The sequence below is a fragment of the Peromyscus leucopus genome, chromosome 8b (genome assembly GCF_004664715.2).
Source record: "Peromyscus leucopus breed LL Stock chromosome 8b, UCI_PerLeu_2.1, whole genome shotgun sequence".
NCBI lineage: Eukaryota > Metazoa > Chordata > Mammalia > Rodentia > Cricetidae > Peromyscus > Peromyscus leucopus.
In genome coordinates, this window is record NC_051086.1 from 48,848,571 (window position 1) to 48,872,775 (window position 24,205).

The window sequence follows — 24,205 nt, forward strand, 5'->3', positions numbered from 1 at the left end:
GGTAACATTGGATGTTCATCAAGAGGTCCCTGTATCTACAGGAACATGTGATGTTCATTAGGGTGAGCATCATGGCACCTTCACTGTGCAAATTCCTGAAATGCCACCCCCTCAGCAGCTGGCTTGTTTATTGATAAACAGAGGCTAGAAATGGTCCCTTGAGGGGAAAGTTGTATTTGACAAGAATGGGTGGAGGCAAAGTAGGTGTCGAAGTTCTTCTAGTCCTTAAGGGCAGAGCAGAAGGTTGGAAGAAATGAGTAAATAGAAAATTACAGAAAGGATAGGATGAAAGGGGCCTTCTTATCATGACCAACTACTTATAAGTAGTATAAGAAATGCATGAAATCAGACAAGATTCATTGAAATACAAGACTCTAAGTGTTCTTTGCCAGATAATGCAGTACACACATGTATACACACACACACACACACACACACACACACACACACAACACACACACACACACACACAAATGATCACATCCCTAAACCACTTCTCCCCGTCATTCATTCACTTTGGTTCTGAGTATGAAAGATGTATGGTTTGGGTATGGTGTGTTCCCCAGATGCTCATGTGTTAGAAGTGTGGTCCTCAGTGTAGAAGGTAACCAGGTCATCAGACCTCTGTCCTTACAAATGGATTAATGCTGATCTTATCTCACGGGACAGGATTGGTTCACACGACAATGGGTTGTTATCAAAAGCAAGCCTGGAATCTCTTAATGCCCTCTTCTGTATACACTGCACATATCTGTGTGGTTACCACCACCATATGGCCTTCAGTAGCAATTTGCATATGTAGATGCTGCACTTTTGAATCTCCAGAATTGCGAATTAAAAAAAAAACAAAACTTCCTGTTCTTTATAAAGTATTCCACCTCAGGTATTTTGTTATAGCAACTCAAAACAGACTATAACGGGAGGGCAGTGAATGAAGAAAAGGAAAGAAAATGGAGGAGAAGGAAAAGATGGCAATGAGGAAAGGAGAGGAAGTCCCTCAGAGGATTCTATCCTCAGCGAGTGGGAGCAGACAAGACCAGAAGCTAAAGATGTGCACTTCTGCTAGGGTAACTTGCTCTTGACTTTTGCTCTTCTTTCTGATACTGTGGGGGCTTGAGATGACCACAGAAGATTTCCAGACCTTTACTTTCAGTGCCGTGGTTTAGGGCTGCTCCTTACTAGGCAGAACAGAGGGACACTGCTTACCTGGCCTGAGGTGCTGTGCAGCTTCAGCAGCCCATTCTCCAGCCGCTCCACCTTGGACTGGAGTTCTTTTCCATTTCTGTCCAGCAAGCTCTGGTAGAGTCTGATGAACTCCAGAAAGGACTTGGGGGTCGTGTAGTTGTAACGCTGCTCATTGGTCAGGTAAGACTGGGATGTCTTATTGACACTTGTGTGGACAAAGGCCATGAACTTGCTAATTGACTGCTTCACTGCAGGCTAAAATCAGAAATAACGAGATTGAAGATGACTATCCAACCCTTCACCTTCATGGAAAGTTATGCTCGATCATTCTACCCAACCTCCAACTTTCACCTTGACCTCTGGATGTCTCGAGGTGAGGTGGATGCTAAGGGGAGCCCTTTCTCCTCTTACCTCAATGTTCTTGGTGTTCTGTAAGAAGCGGAGGCTCACAGACTCCAGGGCCTGCTGAGGCCACTCATGGAACCAGTTGATAGCGGTACAGTTCACAATGGCTGGGAACTTCCTGCTTCGAATTCTCAGCTTGTCCCCCACAGGGGAGAAACAGAGAGTCACCTGAGACAGCAGAAGGAGAGGGAGAACCAAGAAGGTATCAGAGAAGTCCACGGAGAAGTAGACACGGGTTCAGATTGTTGCTCTTCAAGAAAATTGAAAAGCATGCTGAACAGGGATGGAATCTTCCCATGTGAGCCCATCCTTCTAGCCAAGAAATCAGTAATGCCAGGGCTGCCCTGTGCGTGAGAGGGCCCTATTCGGAGCGGAAAATGATATCCTGGAAGTGTTGCTCAGCCAAAGAAGAGCACTGCATCTTCACCACCTCCTCCTGAGACAGTTCAGAGGGATGGTGTCCAATTTATCGCATCCTATAGCCACCTCCGGCCATGCCCATGCCCAGCGGTCAGTCTTGCTGTACCTTAAGTTGTCGCCGGACTCTGTCTATGAAGAACTTCCAGCAGTTCTCTCTGCTGTCGAGGAGACCTTGGCTTTTGACCTCATTCCTCACATTGCTTATAATGTTCTCCACCTCGTCGTCAGAGTAGAGATCGGGGATCTCACCTGGGGATAAGTGGGGCACAGATGGGTGGCTTTGACATTGTGATAATTGATGTAATCAAACAAAGGGGGTTATTTGGCACTAAGGTACAGGTCTCTTGGTTTTCTATCAGGTTCAACTTCACAGACTGGTGAAACCAGACAGGTACCATATCATAACAAGACAGGAAGCAAGGGCATTAATAAGAGGAAGGGTATAGAGTATATTTTGTTATCTTGTGGTAACACCCCACTGGTCATTTCTTTTTGTGTTCAAGGCACTTATGCACCAACTAATGTGTTATTGACCTTTATGGAAACTGTACCCTCAAGGAGTTGACTGTTTAGAAGGAAATATAAACCATACTTATCTATAAGATTTGTGGTAAAAAGTGGCCAAAGGCAACATTCAGCTATGTGCATATAGTAAGGAGACTGAGGTTTGTCACTTCCGCCAGGACAAAGGAAGCAAGGATGGACTTCTGTAAATTAGTGTGTAAACAGTGCCTTAAGTCAAGGGGGTAGCGGGTGAATTGACCTAAGAATTTTGCAGACTGTACTTACAGAACTAACACTCACAAAAATAGGGTTGGCTTCTATCTTAATTTGTATCCTAGGGTGAATTTTAAATGGATCAACTGTTCATTAAAAACTGATTAAAAAATACCAGAAAAGGGGTGAGAAAAAATTCTTATGAGCTTTGAGTGAGAAATAATTTTCTGAATTGAACTTAAACTACTTTAAAAGAAAAATAAAATTGATGCTCTCAAATGGAGATATTTGATAACTTAAAAAAATGTCAAAACACTAGCATGATTTAGGATCTGCAGAGGATAGACACTAACTCAGATTATTCACTTACTATATAAAGACATTCTTCACAAATAAAAGATTAGTAATCAACACTTGCCTCTACTAGATGTACTTCCCCATGGGAGGCCTTGCCTTCTTGTGGGGGAGAGCGGGGGAGTAGGTTGGGGGGGAGGCTGGGGGGTGGGAGGAGGGAAGAGGGGGATCTTTGACTGGTGTGTAATAAATGAAAAAATTTTCTTAATAAAAAATAAAGACAAAGGCAAAAAAAGTAAAAAAAAAAATCAACAGAAAGATAGGTGAAGGATGGGAAAGGGGATTCCATAGTAGAGAAAATAAAATTGTCTTTTAGACACATAGATAGGTGCCTAGCCTTGTTGTAATAACAACAATGTTGATCAAAACCAGTGATGTTTTTGTTTATATACATTGGGTTTGCAAATAAAAGACTCTACACTCACTCATAGTAACAGATGTATATTGAAAGTGCATCTAATTGTTGATTTTTAATCACATTGGCAAGATCTTAAAGTGAGATAAACCATTTTAATGAAGCAGTGTGAGAATAAAGGTGTATGCTCAATCCCACAAATGAACAAAATTTAAAAGCCCAACAAACACATAAAATCAGCATAGATAACGAGGGTTCTTCCTGGAAATGCCCAGATGTGTGCATGTTAGAAAATGAGGAAAATAGTTTGCTACATTAAGAGATTCAAGATGAAAAGCAGGGTCTAGTAAGATGACTCAGCAGGTGAAGGTTCTTGCTGCCAGACCTGATGATCAGAGTTTGAGTCCTGGAACTCACAAGTGGTGTTGTGGGTATTCTACGCTTTTGCCCTTTTGGGGGCCCACCATCCAGCTCCCAAATAAATCCACACACAGAGGCTTATTCTTAATATGAATGCTTGGCCTTAGCTTGGCTTAGTTTCTAGCCAGCTTTTATCTTAAATTATCCCGTCTACTTTTTCTTACTTTTACGCCATGGCTGGCTGTGCATGTAGCTGGGTGGCTGGCCCCTGATGTCCTCCCCTTCTCTGGCTCCTCCTCCCAGATTTCTCCTTCCATATATCCTCTCTGCCTGCCAGCCCCGCCTATCCTGTGTCCTGCTTTGCTATTGGCCAGTTCTTTATTAGACCATCAGGTGTTTTACACAGGCACAGTAACACAACTTCACAGAGTTAAACAAATGAGACATCAACGAAAGTAGCACACCTTGAAATAATATTCTACCACACACAAGGAAGGAGAGAACTCACTCTTTCAAGTGATTTCCCTCTGACCTCCATGTGCACTGTGGCACTCATCTGCCTCATGGCTCACACTAAAGAAATGTAATTAAATATTTTTTAAAGGGTTAAAACAACAAAACTATTAGAGTAGAGGCAGAGCTAGCAAACAGGAATAAGTAAGATTTGTCTTAATCCAATGATAAATATCAATCCCAAACATGCTAACAACAAAACACTAAATATTTGCCTTTAAATCAGGAACAAGACACGCATAGCTGTTGTTTCATCATACAGGTTGTTTCAGACTGCACAAAACATAAAAAAAAAAGATGCATGCATAAAGATAATTAAAGCAATACAACTATTATCATTTGAAATCCAATTTTAAACAGAGAAAATCTACGACAATGTTCACACTAATAATTAGAACTCACAAGAGTGTTCAGTGCCAGCCTTACTGGATACAAAGGCAACACAGGAAAGTAAATTGCATTTTTTTTTTCCAGCAAAAGAAAAAAGTTAATTTAAAAGTTATCATTTAGAATAGCAACAAAACTATAGGCAGCTAAGTAATGAATACATAAAATGTGCAAGGTCTTAGTTCTGAAACAAAGTGTTATTGAAGGAAAGAGATGAAATCGTTACTAGGAAGAGAGAGACATGTACACATGGAGTGTAATGTGATGAGTATCACACCTGATGCAGAAACAAAAACACAAGACAAAAACCACAATGCAAAGTCTCCCAGTAAAGCTAAGATTGTTAAAGCAATGTGAAAGCGGTCCTGGGGTAAATTAACACAATAAAAGTGAAATATTTAGAAGCTGACTCAGATAAAAAAATAAAGACAACAACATCTAATATTGTTGGCATGTAGTGGGACAGACCGATAAGTACAGATGCTAGAACACTTCAATATCAACACCACAAAACAGTTAGATCATGATGTGAAAATAAATTCCAGGTGGATTAAGAATGTAAATAAAAAAAATCAAAACAGGAGCAATTTACATATTAAAATTCGGGCATGGAGATAGATAGGACAGAATTTCTGAAACAGAGCATGAAAAACCTAAGATGTTAAAAATATGGCTTTTATGACATTATAACTAAATTGGTATGATGAAAGTTAGGTAAAGACTTTAAAATGTCTTACCACCTATACAATGAGGAGAGGGTTAAGATCCAAACTACAGAAAGAGCATCTACAAACTCCTAAGTAACATCCTTCCAAGGGCCAAAGGGTAAACTATGTAAGCAAGTACCTCATACAGGAGGGGTGGAGTTATCCAGTAAAGACTTAGCACGTGGAGGTCGAAGGGTAATTTGAAGGGGTGAGCTCTCTCCTTCTACTGTGTGGCCTTCAGGGATTGCACTTAGGTCACGAGGTTTGGCAGGAAGTTCCTTTACCCTCTTCATTTAATATGTTAAATAAATATTTGAGCTGCCTATTGGAGCTCAAAGTCACTTGCAAAATGGAAAAAGAAGATGATGAGATTTCATTTGTTCCTGTCGACAAAACCTAGTGTCAGATAATGGAGTGTTGGTGAAGTTGGGAGGAAAAAAAAATATAGGGAAACAACACAGAGTCCCCGTGTCCAGATCTAAATTAGCAAAGCCACTATGGAAGGCAGTTTCATGCTTTCTTTGTAGAGGTGAAATGCATATAATTGGACAATCAAGTCACCCAGCACCTATGGAACATCTACTTAAAGAAACTCTCATCTACAGAGGGACAAGTCTTAATCTTTCAATATCACTTCCAATCCCAAGTGTGTGTGTGTGTGTGTGTGTGTGTGTGTGTGTGTGTGTGTGTGTGTTTACTGATTTTTGAATGTTTAAAATATTCTGTAAAGAAAACAGTGTGGGGGTGATAATGGGAATATTGCGAATTTTATTCTTCGGATAATTTAGTCTGGGAGAAGGATCTCAGATTGTTGTTTGGATTTCACACCACAGAAATAAATATATTTTAAATTAGAAGGGGCAGGTTTAGATATGTTTGAGAGCCAGGAAGCAAGTGAGACAGAAATCAAAAGGAGAGATGGGAGAGAGAAAACGTCTGACTTGGGATGGCTCCTGCTCAGATGGAAGGCCTAATCTTGGAGAGGTGGAGTAGAAATGAGGGAGGCCAGGAGGAACTGCAAAGAAACTCAGACACCATGAGGCCCAAAGGAGATGAGAGGCTCTGGTTCAGTGGTGTAGATCAGTCTCAGGGCTCTGAGTTTGAGGCGGGGGTGGGGGACGGTAGGGGGGAGGGGGAGAATGAAGGAAGCCGTGGATTAGCTAACTAGTTAAAAAGCACTGTCATGATGTGAGGGATGAAGAAATCTCATGGGTGTCAGGAAAGCCCTTATGCATTGTTGCTGGAACAAGCCATCATGCTAGCATGGTGCATCTGAACCCAGAACCATCCACAAGATCCCATTAGGTCCTTAACTCTTGGGAGCCTTTGTTCCTTCTCCAAACCAGCATGGCAATGCCAGTGCTGCAGAAACACCAGAGATGGGAGAAGTTCTTAGGGTCTCCCTGCCCATGTTCCTTTCAAGAGAACTTGATGTCCCCAAAGTGTGCAATTTAGCCAATGGTCGCCAATACTAGTGTGCCTTGATCTTGTTGCTCATATGAACCAGTGCACATCCTTGAACTACTACTGCACCTGCAGTAACCCGGGTAGGAATCTTATGCAAATAATCTAAGTCATTTGAAAGATCAAAATAGGGCTGGGGAGATGGCTCACCAGTTAAGAGCATTGGCTGCTCTTCAGAGAGGTTCTGAGTTTAATACCCAGCACCCACATGGTAGCTAATAACCAACTAACTCCAGTTCCAAGTCATCTGGCAACTTCTTCTGGTCTCCATGGACACCAGGAACATATGTGGTGCACAGCCAGCCATACATGTAGGCACAATGCCCATACACATAAAATTAAATAAATATATAAAAAAAATAAGTAGCATGCCTATAAAGTACCTTGCGCTATCATTTGTCAAAATTAAGAACTTGCAAATGGAGTAACATATTTCAGCCTCTTTTGCTAAAAACAAAGATCAGAGAAAGCTGCTAGGAAAATAAAAGGTATTTAGTGTGTTGGGAGTGTTGGGGTTTAGGTCAGGGTTTGTGTTGTTTCTGTAGATTACTCAGATGGAGTTGGCTTGTGCCACATTCTCGGTTTCTACAGTGGTCAGGGTTTCTAGTTCTGTGGCCTCTGTCTGCACTTCCTTGTGTGTGAGTGTGTGACAGCCCTCCCCCCATCCTAGATATTTGTAATTGACTGGTCTGCATCCTTTTCACCTCTGTCCTTTGAAAGATGCAGAGCTGATGTACCTTTGATGTTTCTCTAAAATATGATGCATATTGAGGATAAGAACCATGGTCTGCAGGCGAAATTTTGTTTACTGTCTCTTTTTGGTGTGTCCTACAAGCTAAGAATGTGGACATTCTTAGACAACCGTGAATGTTTGGAATAAAATAATATTTACTAGCACACAAAAACTACATGAAGTTCAAATTTTATTGTCCATGAGTCATTTTTATTGGGAACAACCATGCTCTTGTGTTTATGTATTGTTTGTGCTTATTTTTGTATTTCAGTGACAGAGTTGAGCAGTTGTGACAGAGATTACGTGATCTGCAAAAGCCTGCAGTATTTACTTTCTGACGCTGTAGATAATGTTTGCTGCTCTGAGCTTGTGGACCATTCTTAGTCCCAAGATGCTGGGGGCATTTATAAAATCACCCAGGCTCATCTGCTGGCTGTGGCTGGTCTTCTCAAGATCCTAGGCACTTAAAAAAAATCACTGGATGTGTATCTAGTGACACACATATCTGAACTGGGAGCAAAGTTCCCATTTTCAGATGTGTTCCTTTATTTCTGACAAGAATCCTGTCACTTACTCTGTGATATATTAACACTAGGCTTCGATGAAAGCTGTCAGAGGGAATTTTGTGATGTACATGGAGTCTGAGGCTCTTTAAACATCTTAAAACTTTCCTTCTAGGGACTCATCTCTACCCCCAGGTGTTTACAGGCTACACACTTTAGTATTTTGCAAGACAGATTAGGATTTGTGTAGTTAGTGTGTGCCTTAGGGTTTCTCTTGCTGTGAAGAGACACCATGACCACAGCAACATTTATAAAGGAAACTACTTAATTGTGGCTTGCTTACAGTTCAGAGATTTAGTCCATTATCATCATGGTGGGAAGCAAGGCAGCGTGCAGGTGGACATGGTGCTGGAGAAGGAGGTGAAGGTTCTTACATCTTAAGCCCACAGGCAACAGGAAGTAATACTAAGACACTGGGTGTGGTTTGAGCATAGATGAAACCTTAAAACCCACCTCCACAGTGACACACTTCCTCCAATGAGACCACACCTACTCCAACAAGGCCACATCTCCTAATAATAGTGCCACTCTCTTTGGGAGCCATTTTTTTCCCCAAACCCCTACAGTATGAGAGACTCTGTTACTTTAGTATGGCTCAGTCAGTCGGAGCTTGGGATGGAAGGGAAGTGCTTGATTCTGTATTACACTTGCTTGTCCACTTTGACTCTACCCTACACCCTATTGTTAAATGGAAAAATAAAAAATAAAAAACCCTCCAAAACCTGCTTCCTTTTTTTCCCTAGAGGAAAAAAAAAATCAGGGAGTTGCAGTGGCTATTTCAGTGCCCATGTTCCTCTCTATCTATGGCATGAAGAGTTACCAAAACATCTACAATGACACACCATTTTCGTGGTCTTATCCACACAGTATTATGTACTTCAGTTTAAAAGACAATTTCCAGATTGTCTTTTAGGATCCAGGAGACATTAAGTATAAGAAGGAAAGTGAAATAAAAGTCCTCAAATGGCTAATGGTTTTATCAGCTTGTTTTCCTAAACTGGATAGTAGCTATTTAATCATTATGTTTTTGTGTCTCGGGATTTACTTGGCACCATAAAATTAGCAAACAACGGACAGTATAGTTTTAGTATCCTTAAATTTACAGTCTTCTTTCAATATGGTGGGAACGTTGTGTGCAGCCACTGATACTTCAAAGTGGACGAGGCCATTTCTAGTCCTGGCAGTGGAAGAGTGAGAACGTACTACCAAGAGGACATGAGATTAGTCTTCTGAGATGGGTGAAGAGGATAAGGTGCAAAAGGAGCATTGGAGGTCAGGATGTCTGGGAAGAGCGTGGTATGTGGCATCAGGAAATTGGAAACTGCTAACTCATAGTCAGGCAGTGAGGCAGCAATGGGAAAAGGGGCAGCATGCAGAAAGACTACTCCCCTCTACTAAAGGGTCTTGGGTTTTATACTGTATTCAGTCAGGAATTCATAAGGGAGTATGGGTTAGAGAGATCCTGCCTCAACTATTTTACCAGGGGACTGCCTGGGAAAGAAGGACATGAGTTAAAAAGTGCCATAATTTGTCATAGCAAAAACTGACAAACTGGGACAGTCTCAGAAATAGGTAGAGAGAAAACAGCATCAGTTGGCTATCTCATATTCATATAGACTATAAAGGGAAGGCTGACACAGGAAGGGAGTCACGGATACAGGGTCTAGAACAGAAGAGGAAAACAAGAGGGTCATCATTTAGGCTCTTCTTTCTAATTTTTTGTTTTGTTTTGTTTCTGGCATTGTCATCACAGCTTGATTTTGGCAAAGATGTCATAATACCAAGAACTGAAAGTGTGGGAGGAAACACCACAGCCTATGGCATGAGGTTACTGGCTCTTTGGGTCAGACGTTTTGGGGGAGGGTAGAACCGATAGCATACATTTATTGCACATTTACAGCCATCCTGACTTACAGGTAACTACTACAACGTACTGAATTATTGGCAGGAACAAGCACCTAAGGCATCAGGTATGGGAAAGGCTTTCACAACCCAGCCTTTCACTGTGGCAGATTCCTCCCTTATTTCTAGAGTCCAGCTTTTCTGACCTTCAATTACAAGGTATAGTTTCTTCCTTCCACTGTGAATTCCACTAACAGGGATAGCACAACTCTGCAGAACTGAAGGATTCCTGAGAGATGTTTTAGGAACCTCTGTGGCCTTGACTGGACCAGCATCCAGTTGCTTTCCAGCCAAAGGTTATCTATTGGAAAATGAAAAGTAAAAGATAGGCTCTGGTCCTCTCTGTGGACGTTGATACCTTCAAAGAGAGGTGTAGACTGGAGTTTTTCTGTGTCCTGCAGCTGCTCAGTCCCAAATAAACACAGTTTTCCTATGTCCCGCAGCCGCTCAGTCCCAAGTAAACACACAGAAGGTTTATGTTAATTACAAGCTACTTGGTCTATGGCTTAGGCTTATTAACTAGCTCTTTCATCTTAAATTAACCCATTTCTATTAATCTATGTATCACCATGTGTCTCGTGGCTTTACCTGTATTCAATTACATCTTATTTCCCCAGCAACTCTAAGAGGTTGTCTCAATTCTGCCTTTCTTCTCCCTGTCTCTTTCTTGAATTTTCTGTTTGGTTATAACCTTTCTTACCATAGGCCAAATCAGCTCCTTTACTAACCAATGGTAGCAACACATATTCACATACATACACAGCATACAGAAAGACCATCCCACAGCAGGAAGGGTATTAAAAAAACCCACAAACAACAAACAAACAAAATCCAACAATCCCCACCTTAACACGTATGGGCAAAGTACAATCTTTGGAAAACTACCCTGAAGGGGAAACTATGCACCTGATGGCTCCCAAGCAGGCTGGCTGCATTTCTACTGGGCAAGGCTTCAGAAATTCATCTGCATTTCAACAAAGTTGTCTTTTAAATGAAAGAAATTAAAAGATATTTCATTGAGGAATGAAATTCCAGTTGGCTGAAGCTGAACAATGTCTGTGTCTCAGACGTTATTTTAGGAGAAGGTGACTGGGCTGGACTGTCGCCAAATGAAATACAGGATGAAGATGGCATCATGCCCAACATCTCTAAAGCTGTGAGTTTTGGAAACTTGGTTTTACCCTCTTAGTTGTTTTAGAAATTAGGTTTTAAGATAGCTTTGGGGTGGGAGGAGAATTGGATCCTCTCTCTCTCTTAATACAATCACAAAAAGTGTGGTGAGATTATAGGTTAAATACTATGATAAGATGTTAAAGACAGTATTTAAGAAGGGAACAGTTGTGATTGGAGGAGAAAAAGTGTACAAGTTGGCAGGAAAACTCTTAGATATAAAGCTAGTTTAAGCAGAATCAAGTGGGGAAGAAATAAATGTTGGCTCAGTGTTATGCTAGAAGCTAGCACAGTGAGGAATCCAGCACAGAGCTACTCACTAGAAACAAGCCATGACAGAACCTGTTAGTGCATAGTCTGGGTCAGGAGCCAGTGGCTCTCCATGAAACGACTGTCATAGATTACAGGAGGCAACGCTATATGCACATGCCACGAAGCAGACAGTGACTCTGAAGCAGTGACATCATCCTGAAATGTAACACTTATGGTATGGGGGAAATGGTAGAGAAATATTCTGTGATCATAGTCCAGTCCTGAAAGAATGGGCTTTTGAAGTACAGGGAACTGTGGCGGGACATCTGTATACTGAATGTTCTCGTGACCCAGGTGAAAAGGTGGTTTACATGTATATTTGAATGCACATTCTCTTTTATTGACATTAATATGCATTTATGCAAATGCATAACCTACATATGCAAAATTATCAACTACATTGCTCATTGATGTGCTTTATCTTTTCATGTGACTATGTACATGTCTTCAAACATATGTAATTGGTTTTTAGAATGCCTTATATAAATCATGAATTCCTAAGTAAGTAAGCGGTGGTGGCGCACGCCTTTAATCCCAGCACTCGGGAGGCAGGCAGGCGATCTCTGTAGTTCGAGCAGCTGGCTACCAGTGAGTTCAGGAAGGCACAAGCTACCAAAAACCTTCTCGAAAAAAAAAAAAAAAAAAAAAAAAAAAAAGAATAACAAATTTGCAAGAACTAAGCTTCCTACTTCCTCAGTTGTGGGGCACTTGGCAATTCATGTGGACTTCACTGGAGACTGAGGACAGTTGGAGAATTTCTTTGTTTGTTGCTGCCTCCACTTTTCTTCATCAAGGTTCTGAATCCTTGCTGAACTGACTGTTGACTTGATCTCACCCTGTGGTGCTGGTGCATCTTCTCTCCCTCTGTCTTCTCCCAGCATCTAACCACTCTGAAGACCTACATACGTTCCACCTTCTCTTTCTCATGCGTACTCTGAGGAAACAGCATCTACTCTCTGAATTAGAAAATTTTCAGATGCCTCACTGCTCCTCTTCCCTTGATCAGATCTTATCCCACAAAGAGTCTCAAAATGAGCGCTGATCCACAGTGAAAATAGACTCTAACAGCCAGTGGGGCTGTAAGCTGCAATAGCCCTGGGGAGGGCTTTGGCAAATCAGCCCTTCACTGTGTGAGTTTTCTGTTGCCTACAACCTGACTTTCCCGACCTCAGACCACCTCTCCATCTTTAAATGACTCAGACTTTTTTTAGAGGTTTTCAAATGTAAAGACTTTCTTACCCGATGCCAGGAGATCATTGATAAGCACCAGGAACCTCTCGTCAGCCACGTGGGCATCAGTCATGAGAAACACCGTGCTGAGATTTTTCACCCCAGCTTTCAGACACAGGCTGGCCAGGTCCACCTGCAAGATTGTCAATAATTAGGGATTCCTCAGAAGAGATTGGCAACTCACTCTTCAGGAATGGAAGCATTTGCTTATCCTCATCAGCTGGACATCAAGCAAGATGGCAATGAGAGGTAGGGAGGAATGCTACTTTTCAGAAAGGGGTAGGGAACTATGCCACATTTCTAGGCAGCTCCTGCAGAATGATAACCGAGGTGGTCCTTTCCAAAGGACAGGTATGGTCCTTGCTCAAATGTCATCAAGTAAGTGAATAACTTGCTTCAGAAGGCAAATTATCAGAAAAGTCATGTACTAGGGGCTACCTGTACGGGAATAAATGTGTCTCATACCAGCAACTCCTCCTGCTCTTATGACGAGCTCAAGAGAAAGATTTTGATTGAAAAAGAAATATGCTGGAGAACACAGACATAGGTGCAAACACAAAACCACCCATGGGAAACCCAGTCAAAGCTGAAGATGGATGAAATCTGGAGCTAAGATACCAAACCCTGAATTTATCCAGTGTAACCCGTTTTGTATAACTATTACAGGTTTACATTGCATCCCACTATGCTTCATTCTCCCTAGTGCCCTTCAGAGCTGATTTCCTGATGATGTCACACATTCTTTTATTGTAGAACTTCTGTAGTATTCAAATAACACTTCAAAGGCAACTGGCCTCTCTTTGGATTAATGGTTCTTATCCTATACTTAGGATCTAAGACAGTGTTTCTCAATTCTCCTTAGAATCACCCAGAGCAGTAGATCTCAATTTGTGGGTCATGACTCCTTTGGGTGTCAAATGACCCTTTCACAGGGGCCACTTAAGACCACTGGAAAACACAGATATGTACATTACAGTTCATAACAGTAGCAAAATTATAGTTATTAAGCAGCAATAAAAATAATTTTATGGTGGAGGGGTCACCACAACATAAGGAGCTGTCTTAAAGGGTCGCAGCATTAGAAGGGTTGAGAACCACTGACCTACAGTATCCTTTGAGCAGTCCCGATGCTCAGGTGGTTCCCCACACAAGCTAAATCTGAATGGCTTGGGGAGGGAGGCAGACATCAGCATTATTGGAAAATCCCCAGAGATTTGGATACATAGCCAAGATTTAGCATAACACCATTCTATAAATGCTCATATCCCAGCCCACTAGCTTGTCTTTGGAAACACTGAAGAAAGACCACATCCAAACTTGGATGGGGTCAGTGTTGACAAACTGGGCTGTGGCTTCAGAGCACAAGTGAATATCTAGTGCTCTCATCACTGCCTGAGAGATGAAGAGGGCAGGTGGATAGGTCTGGTTTAGTGCTGGCAGGAGTTCTCCTAGGAATACAAAGGACAATTCCTGATGGAAATTATACCGTAACTTTCTACAGTGACATGGTTGTGGCTGTAGATACAAGAGGCTGCTGGACAAATGACCTTTGAAAGTCCTGTATACTGCCCTTCTTCGCTGTCCAAAGCATAGACTGTGGCTTCTATCTGAAACCAGAAGATGTCCCAGAAGGTCCCAGAAACAGTGGTTATTCCCTTTCTTTTAAAATATGAATTTCTTATAAAACTTGGTCAGACTGTCTACTAGAGCAGCTAGCAAGCTGTGTGGCAAATGGATACAGACTGGGCAAGAGCCCAGGCACACTGGTGTAAAAGGGTGGAGGAGGTCCCATAGAGGCTGACCCTGGAGAGGACACTGTGGGAAGAGTGCTGACCCTGGAAAGAGCCCCTCCTATCACCAGCCTGGGAACTAAGGAGAACATGGACAATTCATAGGAGGTTCTGGGTAGGGGGTGTAGAGAACCAAAGAAAGATGAAAGGGATTGTAGGTGGCCAGAGAGAGGCAGGGTCTCCTCCCACAGTGGCTGAACTTACCTTGAAGTCAGGGATTTGGTAGCCTTTGCGCAGGGTGATCTGGAACACATCCATGGAGCTGATGAAAGCTGCCAGCCTCGTCAGACTCTGCTTACCACTCCCTCCTACGCCGACTAGCAGGGCATTTCCCCGAGGGGACTCCAGGATTCGGTTGATGTGACAGCTGAGGAGGAGCAAGCAGAAGCCTATCACAGAGGCCACTGTCCACAGTGAGGAGCATGAAGGGCATGATGGTTGCAGAGGAAGCTGGAGCCTCTCTTGGAGGTATAACTGAACTCTGGGGAACTTCCATAGCTTGTCCTCCAAACTTGGTGTCACCTTCCTGCCCAAGTGCACTGCAATTGTCATTGTTTTACCGAAAGCCAGAGGTCCTAGTGAACCAGGCAGAATTAGGGAAAAGTCCAGGGCAGCCTGGCAGTCCTGACAGGGTAAGTGGTGAGGCTGGAGAGGGACTCTGGGTGATTTTCTTCTTCTCCCTCACTGACTCTATCTCTATCCCAATTCCCTCTTTCTTACCTACTTGTGACTTTGGATAAAAGAGGGACCATGAAAATGAAGAAAAGTAGAAAACATGCTACTAGAAAACAATCAGAGAAAGTCTAGAGATGCTAAGGCAAGGCAAGAAGTATCTGTCTTAGGAAGAAAGGGAACAAAGTTAAAGCAACTGGAAGAAAGCAGGGAGTCCAGACTTGAGTCTCTGCCCTCTCACTCTTCCCAGATGCTGATGTTCAAGCAATGGATATTTGCAGATGCTGAATGTTAATCTTCAAGGCGCTCACTTCGTGGGGTTCTGGATTCTTCCCCTCTAATATCTTAGCACTTCCAGCACTCATTTCTCCACCCCAGCAATGGGAGAGTATTTCAGTTTCCTCTGGGCTTAGATCATCACCTCCAAAGGAAGCCACTCCCAACCCAAGAGACCTCCCTCAAATGACACACTGGCAGCCTCTTCAGGCTGCCATGCCAACCTTCCATTAATCTCCACCAGCAGTGGATCTTATATAAGGCACCTAGCGGCTTCTCATTATATGAAATATAAAAAAACATAGGGAACAAAAACCCCACAATTCTATTGTCTATCAGATGTTGCAGGAATCTTAAAAGTTGTTATTAATAAAATCAAACCTGAGGCAGTTATTGGGGTCCATGCTGGTAGATCAAAGACAGAACAAACACAGCTATCTCCTTCAATTCCTTAGCTGATCTGTTTCTCAGACTGGAAACTTCTGTTCTCATCCAATGAATCTCAGCTGAACTGTGTTGCTCAAAGCTGAAGCTTAACAGCATGCTAACAGCCAATGCCTAACCAAATCTTCTATTTCTGTTCTCAGCCTTTATATCTTTCTGCTTTCTACACCACTCTGATTAAAGCTGCTTTCTGGATTAAGCTGTTTCTGGATTAAGGCTGGCTTTCTGGATTAAAGCGTGTCACATGCTTGCTGTTTCCAATTGCTTGAACTCACAGAGATCCAGAGGATTTCTATCTCTGAATGCTAGATTAAAGGTGTGAGTGCACCATTTTCTAGCTTTGTATCTATGGTGTCTGTTCTCTGACCAGATAATTTATTAGAATACACAATATTTTGGGGGACACAATACCCCCACAATCAATAAATCCTACTGACATTACTTTTGTGGCCTTCTAGACTAGTGTGCCTGGATGTCTGTAAATATATATTTGGTTATTACATCTGAAATGTCAATGCATTTCTATCCCGTAGCTTTTAAAATTCGAGGGCCGCTTATATATGAGCATAATGTTTTGTTTACTTGTTTTCAGTCCTGGAGATCAAATCCATGTCCCCACAATGATAAGCAGCACTCTATCACCAAGCCAACCCTTAGACATTGAATATAATGTCTTGAAATCATTTTTTCATTTAGCTATAGATTGTGATGACTTCTCTGAGCCTTTAAGCAGTCTCCTAAGCTGTGCATTTGATGGTGGAACACTACCATATAGAATATCAATATTGTATTGATAATAAAAATACAATAACTTGCTTGTCTGAAATACCCTACTATTTGATACTTAGGCAGCTTCCAATATCTCCACTTCCAAATAATATGTAATAACATTTTGTTTATATCTCCAATCATTTCCTTGGGGGTGAGTTTTCTAGATGTAAAATTGCTGAGCCAAACAGCAAGGCAATATTTTAATGGCTCAGGAAGTTTAATGAAAAAAAAAAAAAAAGCTCTTCAGAATGGTGGTGCTCATCTGTGCTCGACTCAGGTAAAACAACTGACCCAATGGTTCCGTCATGCTGGAGAGCAAGAACACACTGAGCTGCATTCACTGAGTTACAGTGTAAGTCAGTGAATTCCGGTGTTGGTGGTCTTTGGACAAAGAGTATGAGAATTAAAATTTGGGTGTTGTACTTCTGGCTAAGAAGCAGAGGATCCATTTGAGCTTGGATTATACACCCTACATTCCTGCATCTCTGACCTGTGTTCATGATACTACTCCATATTCAAAACAAACAATGGTGAACAATTAAGTTCTGGCTAACCTCAATGTGTGTGGGTGGTGGTACTGGGGAGTGGTTTTGGAAGATGGGGTTTGACAGGTTAACAAAATATGCATGCGTGTGAAGTTGCATGTATGACTCGGTCATGACTGAGGGTTCTCACAGCCTCATCTCTCCTGTGGAGCATATTTGCTGTTGGAAAGGAAACCTTTGCAAAAATGTTTGTGTGTCAACAACCCTTTCAGCAGCATGCAGTGGGTATGGGCCCCATTTATGCATGTGTATATTTATTATATACACACACATATATTTGACAATTTAAAAAGCTAAATATTACAGTTTTGATTTTAATTTGATTTTCTAGGGAGTTGAATACTTTTTATGTATCTAAATCATGATGTTTTTCATTTGTGCATTTTCGGTTCATGTTTTTTCATTCAAGGCTCACTTCTAAATTCGTAAGGCCCTTTCATGTGCATTCTGAGTCCCCTTCAATTTTCACTTTACCCCTTTTGTTTACCTTCAGTGCCTTAGAAGAGATAGAGAAATATTTAGGACTTAAAACCATATGGCACCGAATTCTGTGTGGTTACGACTTGTCTGCCTAAATATTCAGGAGTTATTTATTGGCCTACATTTCCTTCTTTTATTACTTTCCCTTTTCACGCCACTTATTTAATTGTGGAACTTATGCTCTGTCATTACCAGCTAGATTTACCCTTCTCTTGCCTTCTTATTAAACTATCATTTCCACATGCCTAAAGAGTATGCATGTTCATTTTGTATCCATTACAGAGTGAGCACATTGAAGCTATCCAATACAGTTTTATTAAGCTGAAACAAATCCCAGTGTTTGCACTCAGTAGCACATTTAAGGCGCTGTCTGTAATTTTTCATTATGCCCCGTGCAAAGGATTGTTTTTTCTGCATCTGCACTGGTGCCTGATGAAAGGAGACACTGGTGTCCAGCATCTAGGCCCTGCATTCTCATTCAGGAATGGTGGAGACTGGAATGGATTGCTGGAGGAGAGGGGCAGTCTTAGAGGAAGAATTGGGGCACAACTGGTCATTGGACTACTTCGTACCCAACTCTACTCTTGTAGGCCTGAATTCAGCATAGCATGGGCTCTGTGATTCAATATCTAGATGGGAAATGCATCACTAGTGATGAGGTTTCTGAGTTAGAATGGGTACGTCTGCAGCCGTCAGCATTAGACTCCAGCTGGGGCTTCATTAGCAACCTCTGACAAGGGCAAGGGACTCTGAATTTAAATCACAAACTTTAAGAAGAAGATCAATATTCTAGAGGACTCCTGGGCTAGAAAACCAAGGCTGTCTACGTTAAGCCCATTACTGAATTTCTGAGAGATTAAAAACAAAAGCTGAAGATGCCCCACAGCACAGCTGGAGGAAGCTGGTTCTTTGAAGACACACACACACACACACACACACACACACACACACACACACACTCACCCTGGAGGACTAATAAGACTTTTTGGAGCACAAAAGCAGTACATCTGAAGGTCTGTGTGATTAATAACTACTGTGATTCTAAGAGGAGAAAAAGAACATGCTGAAAATACACATGAGGAGGAAAAACGAAGAGGCAAAGAGAAAAGTTGGATGACAATTGTACCAAAGCGAAGTCAAGATCTAGTGTAAAGCCTTCAGCAAGGGCAGAGCAGACTCTGCTGGCATGGTGAAGGGAGTCATCAGAGGGGCTTCCAGAAAGAGAAGAAGGCACACAGCGAGGCCAGGCTGCTTCCCCGAAGCTGTGCAGAGGTGGCCCTGTAGACATTTTCTAGTCCCCAAGCATTGGACCTTAGTGAGAGGTAGGCAGGGATGCTCATAGTGACTTGCTCATGTGGCAGGAAGAGCTGGTTGAGGACAGAGGCAGAGGGGGAGAGTGACAGGTATGGACTGCCTCTGTGATAGGTTCTGTTGTGAGCAGGAGCAGAGAAATGGGAGTGGTGGATGAAAAGGAAGACTCGGCCAAGAAACAGCTTATTCTATTTTTGACAATTGAAAATGTTCACGTGCTGATACATATGACCCAGAAATTAGTGATGGGGTAAAGTGTGAGGATGGAGGGATGGGGGAGTAATTACAGGAAGAAGGAAGGTTACCAAGGAGGTAAAAAGGAATGGGACCCCACGACAGGAGGAGTAACTGGCCTTCAGAAGGAACAAGGAGATTCTTGAGCTGAAATAGGAAGGCTGATGGGACTTTATGCATGAGATGCATGAGGCAGGTGGGTTCAGGTAGTCTCCATGTACACAGGAGGTGAGTGTGAGCATTCTCTTCTAGTCACTTTTATTATCTCAGGAAAATAAGATTTGCGTTCTCGAGCTGTAACCGAAGACAGGGCAGGACCGACAGAATTTCAGGCCACGTTTAGGGTCTACCCGATTTGTCTGGCCACAGATAGGAAGCAACACTAGCCATCATGTTTGGGGGACTTCCTTTAACAATCAGGAGAGGGATGAAGAGGAGGCAGTGTGGCTTAACTAGAGTTGTATTTGGTACCACAGACACACTGGCAGTAGAGTTCAGGAAGCCTGGGTTGGGATAACTATCTGTGAACCAAGAAGACACGGAAGGGAAAGGGATATGGGATATGTATGATGCAGCATCTGGCCCATAAATGGAAGTCTTGATGGAGTAAAGAACAGCCAGAGGTTGGGAGGCTACTGGAAGGGGGAAATGGACCTGTGAGTCACAGAGATATTTGTAAATCAGACTCCGAAAGTGAGTTCATCACTGACAGTAGACATGGTGGGCAAGAGTATGTGTTTGAGGGTCTGGGCATGTAGACAAGGTCACAGGAGCCAAAGAGGCCAGGGAACACACAGATCAGGGCTAGATGTCAGGAAGAAGACTGCCCAGGTGCTGAATGAAAAGAGGTGACTGGGCATCAATAGGCATTGTCAAGGAGAGAGCAGGATCGTGAAAATAGAGAGCCCGTGCTTCAGAATGACTGGATCTTCTGAAGGTTAGCGGGGAGTGGGCTGGAGAGATGGTTGTGGTTAAGAGCACTTACTGCTCTTGCAGATGACCTGGATTTGGTTTACGGCACCCACATGGTGGCTCACAATCACTTGTAACCCCAGTTCTAAGGGATCTGATGTTCTCTACTAGCCTTTACGGGTACCAGGCACATGCACAGTATACGTACATTACATACATACATACATACATACATACATACATACATACAGGCAACACACTTATATACATAAAACAAAAACAAATACATCTTTTAAAAGGGAGAAATGGCTTCAATATGCCATCGTGGTGAGGGTGAGGAGAAGGAGCCTGTCCCTCTCTGAGCTCTGGGGTTCATGGGATGGGTGGGGAAGGAAAACTGCTTCCTTCAACTCAGGTGACAGCCATGCTTCAGTCAGAATTTAGCAGTGAAGACCCAGAACCTTGGGCAGGATGGAAGGACACTGGAAGGCACCAAGAGTGTCAACTCAGACTGGACAATATAAAGGGCTAGATAGGAGGCACACTGTGTGAGTGTAAGTTATCTGGGCGTGCTGGTGATTATTGTTAGTAACTGACTACATAGTACAAGCACGCATAGTAATATTTAAGTTTTGAAATATATGTGTACTTGGAAAAGTGTGTGTGTGTGTGTGTGTGTGTGTGTGTGTGTGTGTGTGTGTGTGTGTGTGTGTGTGTGTGTAGATGGGGGTCCTGGTGCCTCTTTTATGATCTCAAATCTCTGTGTTGCTGTGATTATAAACAGGTACAGTAAATGAGAATGTGGAAGTAAATCCAATTCTGCCTGAGCGGAGCCCTGTGTTCTACTGCCCCCTATGGCCACTGGTAAAACTGCAGCTGTAGCACACTACCAGCAGCCATCTTGACCCTCACTGATGGATAACAGTGGCTGACTTCTAGCTTAATAGAACTGTTATGGGTTGAGGTGGGGAATCTGGTCAAAATACATAGCATGAAATTCTCAAAAAACTAATTTAAAAACTCTAGGAAAAAAGAAAGTGACTTGGAATAATTGATTGAGACCTCCCCGACACTGGGAAAGAAAAGCCACGAAGAGGACCTAAGGAAGAGATCGCACACTCACACGTGATGCACAGCATCCTCAAAGAGAACCAGATCCATCACGGCATTGACTTCATTGTGGCTCTCCAGGGCTTCCACCAGAGTCTGGCTCAGAAGTTCCCATGATTGCACGGGCATGTATTTGGGCTCACCAATGCCGTTTGCAAAGTGACAATACATGTTCAGGCTTTGGGTCTTCTGCAGCATCTCTTCAATATCCTGGTGAGAGGACACAGAGGTGAGGCTCTTCTATGCTCTCATCTGGTACCACATATGGTGGAGACCCTAACCTGACTGCTTTCTCTACATGCTCCATAGAAAGTCATCATCGGAGCTACTTCCTCTTTGAGACTTTCCTAGGAGGTAGACTTTTACCCTGGGTTTACCAAATCCAGGAACTCATAAACCTTGCTTGTTAATCCTTACAGATTAATGGTGGGAAGTGGAGAATGGGAGGAATCCACCTCTAAAGCACTGTAAAAATATTTTTGTTTTCAAAAGAGTGGATGAGGACACAGGTGGATTTTTCTAAGCAGGAGCTTCTTTGGCAATGTTGGATACAAGGGATCACAGCCCAGTGGCCTCGCTTACTCGACATTCATTTCAATGGTTCTTATTCTCCAACCTACAACATGATCATAAAGCATGTCTCCTGTGAGGTTGGCTCCACCCATAGAGAGGACTTGGTTTCTGAAGAATATTCTAGTAGCTCTTATCCTTAGTTTGCTGGTCTCTATATAAGGTTTTCCATAATATGAAAACATTTAGAGTGGAGTGCACTGTTTATAAAACTTTCATAAGGGCCAGGCAGTGGTGGCACACACCTTTAATCCCAGCACTCGGGAGGCAGAGGCAGGCAGATCTCTGTGAGTTCGAGGACAGCCTGGTCTACAGAGTGAGTTCCAGGACAGGCACCAAAGCTACACAGAGAAACCCTGTCTCAAAACAAACAAACCAACAAACAAACAAAAAACCAACCAACCAACCAACAAACAACCCCCCTCCCCCCCCAAAAAAAAACCAAAACCAAAACCAAAAAACTTTCATAAGGATTCTGTCTTACCATTTGTCAAATCTTACCCCAGGACAAATTATTACCATATCGTATAATGACTAGCACAATTGGGTTAATTAAACAGACACAACTCTTCATCTCTTCATTATCAACACATTCTCTAAGTACTTTGGAGGCAGATAATTGTTAGTTCATATTAGAGGGCACAGTAGCAAACTATTTGCTTGTCAAAATCTAGATACCCAAGACTTCATGTGGGAAGCAATATTATAGAAGTGATGTGTCCCAGGAAGGCTTTCTAAAATTCAGACTAGGAAATCCTTATGGGAAACAGATGACCAGTAGGGGCCACTGCCAGGACCAAGTCACAACAGTGTTAGCCTTATAAACTTTCTGAGCAAGAGCCACCAAACACAATGGAGAGAAAGTGAGCAGGGCACATCACACACAGAGAAACCAGGCATTTTGACTGAGCATAAGAAAGGGGGCTAGACTGATGACTATCAGATTTGCACTGACTTTTGAGGGTCTTTTCAGGCCCATAAAAAAAAAAAACCTAACCTATTCTAGCTTTGTTAATTGTAACAACAATTGCCCAGACATCTGGGTAGGTTGAATGAAGCAAAAGAGCTGCTTTTTCTAGTTTAAGAAGATATAATAGGGGTCTGTGCTGGCTAGTTTTATGTCACCTTGACACAAGCTAAAGTCATCAGAGAGGAGGGAGTCTCAGTTGAGAAAACGCCTCCATAAGATTAGACTATAAGCAAGCCTGTAAGGAATTTTCTTAATTAGTGATTGATGTGGGGAGAGCCCAGGCTGTTGGAGGTGGGGCCACTCCTGGACCAGTGGTCCTGGGTTCTATAATAAAGCAGACTGAGCAAACCATGGAGAGCAAGCCAATAAGCAGCACCCCTCCATGGCCTCTGCATCAGCTTCTGCCTCCAAGTTCCTGCCCTGCTCAAGTTCCTGCCCTCACTGCTTTTGATGATTAACTATAACATGAAACTGTGAATGAAATAAACCCTTTTCTTCCCAAGTTGCTTCTTGGTCATGATGTTTCATCACAGTAATAGTTACTCTAAGACAGATTTGGAGAAATGACTCAGTGGTTAAGAGCATCGGATGCCCTTCAAGAGGACCCAGGTTTGATTCCAAGCACCCACATGGTGGCTCACCGCCCTCTGTAACATCAGTTTCAGGGGATCCAATGCCCTCTTTCAGCCTCCATGGGCACCAGGCATATACATGGTGCACAGACATATGAGCAGGCAGAACATCTATACACATAAAATAAAAATAAAATAAATAAGAAAGCACAGGAAAGGAATGCAGAAACACATTGGCCCATCTTGAGAACAAGCTAACATACTGGCTTGATCCTGATGGGTGTCGATTTATACTAAGGATCTATCAGGAGAGAAAGGAAAGTGCAGTTTTGAAAAGCCTCGTCTACAAAGATTCTTTGATGAACAAAACAAGTCTCCAGTTTAGTGATCAGAGCCATGTTGTGTAGAAGGGAAAGAGGAAGCCACCCAATACGGTGAATCAAAGCATACTTAACAGTGACACTATGTCACCAGGAGCTACAAGTCAGGGAACTTGAGGCTTTAAAAACAGGGCTGAATCACTTTGTGATGAATCTGGCAACGTTGTCCTGATCCCAGTGCTAGGATACACGCAGGCAAGGGGATTCAGCTGTCTTCCCAGGTGTTGTCAGAATAATGGCCGTGTGAACTATATTTTGATCTCTGATCAAATGATGTGTGCCTTTCATCCAAAGCCACACAAGGAGCTCTACTCCAGACACAGAGTATTGACTTTAAAGTTCTAGCTCAGATCAACTCATAAAAAGAAAGCTTATCTGCAAATTTAACTTA

The 24,205-nt window shown here is 42.5% G+C and overlaps 1 protein-coding gene across 1 annotated transcript in view; it reads right to left on the minus strand.

Moving 5' to 3' along the window:
- The window catches only part of Dnah9 (dynein axonemal heavy chain 9), a 341,793-nt gene that overhangs the window by 137,124 nt on the left and 180,464 nt on the right, over positions 1-24,205 (minus strand). The window contains 6 exon segments of the mRNA XM_028869363.2: positions 1,207-1,440; positions 1,597-1,758; positions 2,117-2,259; positions 12,787-12,910; positions 14,772-14,934; positions 21,336-21,532. Coding sequence (XP_028725196.1) covers positions 1,207-1,440; positions 1,597-1,758; positions 2,117-2,259; positions 12,787-12,910; positions 14,772-14,934; positions 21,336-21,532 — 1,023 coding nt within the window.